The following is a 9,914-nucleotide window of genomic DNA, read 5'->3' as shown; positions in this document are numbered from 1 at the left end:
TGGAAGTGGATGTGTCAGAAACAAGAGGGGGTGTAAATGTAATTTTCCCAAAAAAAAGATAATAAACGGGTGGAAGTCGGAAATTCAAAAGTATTGAATTGAATGAAAAGATTTGCTAGGCAACTTCGGGGAAAGCCTATCCCGGTTCACTTTTGCATGAGAGAACAGCCGGCTGAAGGTAATTAAATGAAACGGACACGATCTTATAAAATGTGACCTGTGTGACTGTTGTCTCATCCATCAGTGAGCCACAGAATGGCTTTCCGTGAAATTGGGTACCAAATCCCTTGTACTAAAGTGTTCTTATGGTATTTAAATAGGATAATATTTTCATCGTAGCCTCATACTGGTGGTAGAAATATCTATTCGTATCTTCCGGGTCTCTTCTCCCACGTCATCCTATTTATGATGTTGATAAGTATTAAAAAATGAGTGGTTCTTCTTGGATAGTTCGGATGCAATGCATGTACATTTGTTATAATATATATATATATATATATGTGTATCATTGATGAAATCAAATTGAGGGAAAGAAATTCTGTATCTGTTCGGTACAAGAACAAGTCTAAATCAAATGGAGCTACCAGGTATGGGTCTTTGTGTGCTTTGTTTGTTTATCCTCTCTACAAATCTAATATTTTTCATGAATGTATTACCATCGGAATCTGCCTCATTACTTGGAAACGAGACAGATAGGATCGCTTTGCTCACCTTCAAGGATGGGATAAGCAGTGATCCTCTTAGAGCCTTGAGCTCTTGGAACCATACGCTTCATTTCTGCCACTGGGAAGGAGTCACCTGTGGTCGCCGGCATCAAAGGGTCACTGTGTTAGACCTTAGTAGGAACAAATTGGGTGGTTCCATATCTCCAGCCATATCCAACCTCACATTCCTTGAGGAAATCAACCTCCAAGAAAACAGCTTCAAGGGCCAAATACCCCAAGAAATTGGCCGTCTATTCAGACTGCGATATCTTAATATGAGTAACAATTTCTTGGAAGGGGAAATTCTAACCAATCTCACCCGGTGTACCCACCTCCGATTCATCGATTTATACAACAACAATCTGACCGGGAAAATTCCTGTTGAGCTTAGCACTCTATCAAAGCTCCTCCAGCTGAATCTAGGTAAAAATGATCTGACAGGAAGAATTCCACCTCCGCTGGGAAATCTTTCATCTCTAACCGATATTTCTCTACTCCGAAATCATTTGAAAGGAAGCATCCCGGATGAAATTGCTCGAATTGAGAGCCTACAATACTTCGTTGTTTCTTCAAATGAACTATCCGGTAGGGTTCCTTCCTCTCTTTATAATCACTCGTCTATAGTGGAAATTGTCCTGACAGGAAACCAACTGTATGGGAGCTTTCCACTAGATGTAGGGCTCACTCTACCTAGTCTCCAAGCTCTATTTTTAGGAGGCAACCGATTTACAGGACACTTTCCAAAGTCAATGTCTAATGCTTCACAGCTTGAAAAACTTGGCTTATCAAGCAACTATTTTCACGGACCAGTGTCTGAAAATCTTGGAAGCTTAAAGAATCTAATCGTCCTCGGTATGACGGATAATCATCTCGGCACTGGCAAATATGATGACTTGAATTTTATCACTTCTCTGACTAACTGCAGTTATCTAAATTTGTTAGCTCTAAACTTAAATCATTTTGGGGGCGCGTTGCCTAGTTCCATAGTCAATCTCTCGACTGAACTGCATGACCTAGTATTAGACCGAAACCAAATTTTTGGTAGCATCCCTAGTCAGATTGGGAATCTCTTCAACTTACAGTTATTAAGTATCTATGAAACCATGGTCACGGGTATTATTCCCACTTCAATTGGGAAGCTTCAGAGCATGCAACAATTGGACTTGTCTGTAAATAGTTTGTCGGGGCAGATCCCATCCTCCATAGGCAACCTTTCTGGATTGCTCTACCTCTTTCTACAAGAAAACCACCTGGAAGGAACCATACCTGTAAATCTCAGAAACTGTCATAGTCTACTACAGCTGTCATTTGCTCAGAATAACCTTCATGGTACCATACCAAAACAATTTATCAGTATTTCGTCTTTGTCGATAGGACTTAACTTGTCTCTAAATTTTTTTACTGGCTCCCTCCCATTGGAAGTGGGTAGCTTGACGAATCTAGGGGTACTGGATATTTCTTGGAACAAACTGTCAGGTGAGATCCCAAGTACTCTTGGAAACTGTAAGAGCTTGTTATTACTTTCTATGCAGGGTAACTCCTTTCAAGGAACTATTGATCCTTTTCTGAATACTTTAACAGCTATTCAACTACTTGATCTTTCATCCAATAATTTCTCTGGGAAGATTCCAAAGTATCTTGAGAAGTTTCAATTTTTGCAATATATAAACTTGTCTTTTAATAGCCTCGAGGGTGAAGTACCAAAAGAAGGGATCTTTAGAAATGCAAGTTCTATTTCAGTCATCGGAAACCACAATCTGTGTGGTGGTATCCCAAAATTAAAGTTGCCTGCATGCTCGATCCTGGCTAATGAGAAACGAGGCAAATCTTTTGTTTCTAGAGTAATCATCCCAATCATAAGTTCGGTTTTATGTTTGGTTTCCATACTATGTGTCATTGCTGCTCTCTACTGGACAAGAAAGTCAAGGAAGAAACCCTCTTCCACTTTTTCGAAGGATGGTCAACATTTACAGGTTTCTTATTCAGAGCTTTTTAAAGCAACTAATGGGTTCTCTTCGGCCAATTTGATAGGCGTGGGAAGTTACGGATCGGTGTATAAGGGAATTCTTGGGCAAGATGAAAATGTTGTTGCTGTGAAGGTACTCAACCTTCAATTGCGTGGAGCTTCAAAGAGTTTCATGGATGAATGTGAAGCACTGAGAAACGTTCGTCATCGAAATCTGATTAAGATCATAACTTCTTGCTCAAGTATTGATTTTGGAGGTAATGATTTCAAAGCTCTCGTGTTTGAGTTCATGCCAAATGGGAGTCTAGAAAAGTGGTTGCACCCAAAAGCAGATGGGCAACATCAATTGAGAAGTCTGAACTTCTCTAAGAGGCTGAACATTGCAATTGACATAGCTTCTGCACTGGAATATCTTCACCATCATTGCCATATACCAATCACTCATTGTGATCTAAAGCCAAGTAACATTCTTCTTGACGAAGACATGAATGCTCACTTAGGCGATTTTGGGTTAGCTAGGTTCCTTTCAAGAATTATCGGCAACTCCTCTGAAGATCGAAGCAGCACGATTGCGTTAAAGGGAACTATTGGGTACATTGCTCCAGGTAAAAATTTCATTACCATTCTTCATTTTTTTATTATTTGGTGAGTTTTATGGAATATTTGCAATTTAAAATCTCTTATATAGCACAAGAAAGCCTAAGGGCCTCTTTGGATACCAATAAAAACCATTTGCATTTAATCTTGTATACAAATGATTATAGAGAGTATTTTATCTCCCTTAGTTAATGGCTTCCAAAGTGAACTTAATGTCTCATTTACAAATAAGAATAACTTTAAGCAATCTTATTTGCATATTAGGGGAAATTGTTTTGTGTCAAAAGACGCCCTTAATAAAAAGAACTCTCAACCAAAATAGGAAGTTGTTAAGTAGCTGTCCATTTTTCATCAAAGTGAATATAATTCCAAATAGCAAAAATAAGTATTCCATCCACATGCAAAAAATAGACATGCATATTAGATCAACAAGTCACATAAAAAATGGGTTACTCTTTTGGTACCTATGCCTCAAAACGAATTCTATATGGTTGGGATTTGAGGAAAATCCTACCTGATAATTACTCAAAAATCAAGAAAATTTCAGTTATTATAAAAAGAATTGGAAATTGTAAACAAAAAACCAAAACATTCATTAACTAAAGTTTCTCAACAAAAAAAAAAAACCCAAATCTTTTCCAGATCAATATATTAATACGATGGACCCATTCACCACAAAGGTTCACTTGTAAAAGGGAGTCGACAACATTACCAAAACTATGGTAACATTCCCATATGTTTTTCATTGTTCAATCTTTATTTGTTTGTAAATTTTGGGTATTTGACATTGCTTAAGTAAAATGTAAAATGCGTAAAATAATCTTTAAATTATTTTTATACAATCGATTGGTATTTTTTATAATTAATCCTAAATTAGTGTTTTTTAGGTTTATGATAATTTTCCCTAAGAAGATAGGGCTTTTGGGTTGCGGTCCATCCATATAAGAAATGTGAGAGGTTCTATCCACTTTCCCATTGTTTTTACTTCCATCATGATTGATTACACACCTCTCAGTCTCTACATTAGAAACACTTTCTCAATGTAGGCCAGGATCAAATGTGTTACAAATCACTAGAAGAAATTCTTGAAAGTAAGAAGTTAAATGTTTCAAATCCCTATAAGGAAAACACTTCTAAAATGTAATTCCGTTCCGAAGATAAAGATGTGAGTGAAAAATGACCTACGAATTGTTCATTTCCACAGTATTTTAGGCATCCGAGGGGATTCAAGCGCTCTTCACTACAAGAATATTATTTGTTTTCTTGCGTGTACACATGTCATGATATAGGATCTCTTTCCTTTTTTTTCGAAATGGATTTTCATTTTGCTAGCTTTCCACTTTCTATAATAATGATATAATGTTTTTCTTGAATTGATTTTTAACATATATTAAATTGTAATCAAACGACATGAAACTTTGTCCATCTACTCATTGATTGGAAATAAATATTACCTTTTCTTTCATTGAGCTAAGTAATTAGTCCCCTTTATCCCATTGTTTGTGATTGCTTATGCCATGAATTTCTTTTAACACTAAACTCCTTCTAAAATACTATGGGTTCTAATGTGAAGAGGCCATTCTATTGTCTCTCATTGCTTTGATAAAAAATTTCCCTTTTATTTCCCATAATTAGATCTCCTATTTTCCTTCAGTTTTTAAGTAGCACTTGTTTCATTTGCCATAAAAGAGCATAAGATATGTGTAAACTTGCAGAATATGCGACTGGTGGCCATGTCTCCATGGCTGGAGATGTGTATAGTTATGGGATTCTTCTGTTGGAGATATTCATTGGAAAGAGCCCCACGGGTGACATGTTTAAGGATGGCCTAAGCCTTCGAAAATTTGCTGAGTTGGGTTTTCCCGAGCAAGTGATGGATATTGTAGATCCATTACTTTTAGAAGATGAAGAAGTCAGAGCTACCAGCAATATTGGGAATGACAGAGATAAGAAACGTCAATTGCTGGAGTGCTTGGTGTCTCTAGTGAGGATTGGAATTGCGTGTTCTGCAGAATCGCCAAGAGAGCGAATGGAGATGGGAGATGTTGCAAAGGAAATGAATGTGATCAGAAAGCGATATCTTGGTGTTGGGATCCACACAGAGATAAATTAGGGCCTTACTACCGGGTGAAGGTTCATATTTCCTCGTTAACTTCTATGAAATCTGATGGAATGGTTTTCCCTAATATCTAAATCTTTGTTTCCTGATAACATGGAAAGATCATTTTTGGTAAATTATGTTCGCGACACAAGCATAAATTCAGTCTTTTGGGATTGGGATAGCCTACCAAAGGATTCTAGAGGAGATGATAGATGCAACCAGCTATGTATTCCTTATATACGTAATAATTGATGTTTCTTTTTATTGTTATTTTTCTTGTATTATGATGGGTTAGAGAAAAGGTTTTATGTCATCCTCTTGTATCTTTTAATGTTATTAATAAAATTTAAGGTGTGCAACAAATTCTTAGATAAATTTCAGGTTAAAAAAAAGCTCATTCACGGTGTCGACTCCTCTAACCGTGGCCCTCCTCTTTTCATGGTCCCATTGTTATATCTTGAGCTTCCTCTGTGTGTTAGGTCTCCTGCATGGCATCCCTGCTTGGACCTTCAAGAGAGCCACCACTCATCCACCTTAACAAACACCTAAATGATGAATAAATAACATGATAAGGAAATAACGGTAGATTGGATTTGAGATTTGATGCCATGTATCCTATCATCAACCCTTCAAATACATGGTGGTGGGCCAACACATTGCCATTCTAAGGGTTGAGAAGAGCTTGCTTGAAAATGAACTTATTTTATATGTTTATTATCCATTAGGACTCTAATAAGTGCAATTTATGAACATGCACCAATTTCAATTTCATTTCACATAGCTTAGGAATTTCATTTTCTTTCGCATTACATTTGTAAAAGGGGATCTATAAAAGTCTTTCCTCCAACTTTTCTTTTTTCAACTATTGGATATTTTGTTTGAAACTTTGGAGAGGAATTTTATAAGTTTCTTATTTGTGGAGAATCGTATGAGCAATGGAGGAATTGAGTTGGCATTCAAAACTCTCTTCCTTGCTATCTTAGGTTCTTTCTTCTTTCAAGGCTTTTCTTTTTTCTTTTTTCTTTTAGTACGATTTAGTATCCCCTTGCCCGATCCATCTGTTGTTCATCTTATTTCCTAGAAAATTCAAGAATAAAAGTGCAGAATCATTACTCTTTAATTGAGCATATGTTCTCCATGGATTGTTGAGCTCAAAGCAGTTTGCATGTTAATAGATCATCTAGATTTTTGTTTCTAATGTGTTGTGATGCTAGTATTGTGATGCTATTGGAAGGATCTTATTGTTAGAATATGTGAGATCCAACCATTGGGTTGGTTGTAGATCTCACCGTTGGATTTTGTTGCTGGTACGTTAAGTGGGTTAAATGAGGTAACCTAGCTAGATTAGGCAACTATATTAATTTAGGGCATACACGCTAACAGTTTTTATATTTATCCCTTTGAGTGTTATATATAAACACACATTAGGGATCTTGTAATTCATCCAAGAATCCAAGAATCCAAGATTAATAGAAATTCTCGTAATTTTATCATGGTATCAGAGCATCCAATCACGCCGTGACCACAACACAAGTTGCTTCCCTCCGGCAGACGGCCGATCAAGCCATTCGCCCAGCCTCCTTGCCCTCTCTTTCGCTCACTCTGACCATCTTAAAATTATTTGGACATGAAGCCGGAACCATAGTTAGCAAAATGCCGTTTTAAACGACAAATATTTTTAAAATTTTCGTTTTTTGAAGTGGCCGTATAGAACGCCGTTTAAAACGGTATGTTCTTGTAGAAAAAATATTAAACGCGAATTAATGTGTATTGCGTTTTTTCCCCTCTTTTCGACCTTTTCCTACTATATTCCAAATTAAATGCGTATTGTTGTCAATTGGCATGCATGCATGTGTTAGTCGCCATTCCTTTGGATCTTCAGGCGTCTTACTGAGTGATCATTCGTGCTAGTGAAATGATATTTCCAACCCCTCCTTTCCCCGCAATTCCACCATTTTTGTATTTTTTCTGATAATTAATCCATTTTTACTAAAAGTCAAAACAATAAGGAGTGGAAATGCAGTGCCCACTGAAAATGGGTCTAAAATAAATTGGGAAATGATATCACCACTACCGTATTTTGATGATCACACTCCTCCTATTATTAAAAACTACGGAATGGCCCACACCATAGGATGATCCAAGCCGTCCATTAGATGGACCACAGCCTAAATAGGTTGTGCCCCAAAAAATCATTTTCCATAGGTTAATCCTAACTCACCAATCTCTAGAGGGACTGAATATTGGAGGGTTGATCCTACCCCTCTATAGATCAGAGGGTTAGGATCAACCTATGGAAATGATATTTGGGGCACAACCTCTTTAGGCTGTGTCCCATCAAATGGACGGTTTGGATCATCCTACGGTGCGGGTCATACCGTACATTTTAATAATGCGAGGAGTGTGATCAACAAGAAACGGTAGTGGTGATATCATTTCCTAGAAAATTTTATGACCATTTTTTCACTAAAAATGGGAGTAAATTTTGTTTCACGCCCAGAGGATTAGGAACAGAAACAAAATGGGTGAAAATATGGATAGGAGGTGGGGGGGGGGGGGGGGGGGGTGGTGAAATTATGAATGTTTATGTTATTTGAAACTCTAAAAAAAAATAAGGCACAAATTTGTTGTAGACATGCTTTGATGGGCATCAATCTTAAGAGCTTAACCCATTTATAAATGAGAAAAACAATCGTTTTTTTAATCCGTTTTTTTTTAAAACCAAAACGTATTAACTTTTTTCATTCAACGTATTTTTGGCGTTTCCGTTTATTTGACCGTTTTTTTACTACGCTTTTTTGATCCAAAGCCGTATTAAACCCGAATTTTTGCCGTCCCATTTTTTTGCCATATCACGTTTTGCTAACTATGGCCGGAACCATCTAACATCATCGTGGAATAAACCCAACTCGTACGCGTCTGCGACACCAACTCTAAGCTAGCCTCTGCCATCTGCTCCAAGTTTTCATCACCAACCTGCCTCTCACCCCAGCTTTTCGGGGCAACCACCATCCTCAATAACGATTTCGGAAATCCCTCACAGTAGGACTCATTTATTGCAATCAAAATTCAAGCATCTTGATGGAATCCCTTCTTATATTATTACTACTTTCTAAATTCCTTCATTATTTTTCAATATAGTTACAATTTGGCTGCCTTATCACTCGACTTAACAAAGGGTATTAGGAGGAAAGTTTCCATTCATGTCTTATTCCAAACTCATCCATTGATATTGATAGCTTCACACCTCTCATTTATTCTTTTAGAAAATCCCACTCCCGAAATCTGATATCAACACCCCCAACCATGCAAAAACAATCTTGTACCATCAAAATCCATAAAGTCATTGCCCTTTTTTCTATTAGTCGTTGCCTTCTGCTAGTCAGTGTCTTCTCTTATGTTAGTCGTTTCTTTTCAAGTTGATATGTTGTAGCGCTATCACATCTGCTAATTGTTGCTCACATCTTAACATTTTCTTTTCCTTTTTCTCTCTTCTTTGTTATGCATGTGCTATTTCAGTTGAGGTACCTTAGGTGGTTGCCAAAAATAATTCCTCTTCTCAAGAGAGGTGCTTCGATTCCTTGACGTGCATGTTATTTTCTAACATCACTTTAATGATCCCTTTGGATCTTTGGCATTGAAAAGAAGGAAAAATTCAAAATTAAATGAGATGGGTTTGTAATACCTTGTGCCATGGCTTGTCCTTGATCTTGTATAATCCGTCGATCCTTGTAGCTTTTTTTAGCACGACAACAGGCTCAGAAATGCCACTTGATTCTTCTCTGAACTTCACACCAATCGGTCTACGGGAAACCTCTCAAAAGAGAACTCTTTGTCACTCAATGAGTTCTCAAGTTCAAGGTGTGTTGTAAATGGGACCAAGGGTCTTCTTTTACAAGCCAAAGCTCCCATAGAGCTTCTATTCTAGTGCTCAATTCGTTTGGCCATTAAACCCTAACTAGTTGCAGACCCGTGCGTTGCACGGGGCAACAAAAAAAGGAAATGATTTCATAAAAAATTGTGGGAAGCATGTTGTTGAAACAGGAAACTAACCATAAGAGATGATACATGTTATTGCGACGGAAAGAAGAAAAAAAGAATAGAAATCTACTTTACGAAATTGAAAAAAAATGCAAACGAGAGAATTTTTTTAAAAAAGATAGAAGAGTTTTAATTGTAAAAATAGAAATGCGCTTCACAAGACAACAACCAAAAGAAGGCCAGCCAAAATCTATTTATCTGTTAGGTCTAAAATTGGTAACAGGTTATGGTAGGGCCGGAAGGGCTGATCTGGCAAGCTACAGCCGAAGGGCTAATGGAGTCCTGTGCTGCACAAGGGCACAGACAAGAAGACAAAGGGTCAGAAGACCAACCCGGAGTGGTGCTCCGGACGGGCGCTTCGACACTCAAGTCAGTATGAGCAGGAGTGCAGAGCAATGTCAGAGCAAAAAGCTTAGGGTTTTGATCTCAGATCCCTCACCTTAGCACAAATGAGGGCTATTTATAGTGGTTCTGAGCCACCTGTCCAGGACAGGTGGTAGCCCCT

The 9,914-nt window shown here is 37.6% G+C and overlaps 1 protein-coding gene across 1 annotated transcript; it reads left to right on the top strand.

The window, feature by feature from the left end:
- The first annotated feature begins 501 nt into the window (after window positions 1-501).
- On the top strand, window positions 502-5,731 carry LOC143849838 (LRR receptor-like serine/threonine-protein kinase EFR). The gene is made up of 2 exons (XM_077359094.1): window positions 502-3,275; window positions 4,983-5,731. The coding sequence occupies exons 1-2, from the start codon at window positions 575-577 to the stop codon at window positions 5,378-5,380; spliced, it is 3,099 nt and encodes a 1,032-aa protein (XP_077215209.1). The 5' UTR covers window positions 502-574; the 3' UTR covers window positions 5,381-5,731.
- Window positions 5,732-9,914: the final 4,183 nt, after the last annotated feature.

Source organism: Tasmannia lanceolata, unplaced genomic scaffold (assembly GCF_043159265.1).
Source record: "Tasmannia lanceolata isolate RefF3 unplaced genomic scaffold, GAP_Taslan_0.1 ptg000018l, whole genome shotgun sequence".
Lineage (NCBI taxonomy): Eukaryota > Viridiplantae > Streptophyta > Magnoliopsida > Canellales > Winteraceae > Tasmannia > Tasmannia lanceolata.
The sequence above is the reverse complement of the archived record's forward strand: the minus strand, read 5'-3'. Positions and strand labels throughout refer to the sequence as shown.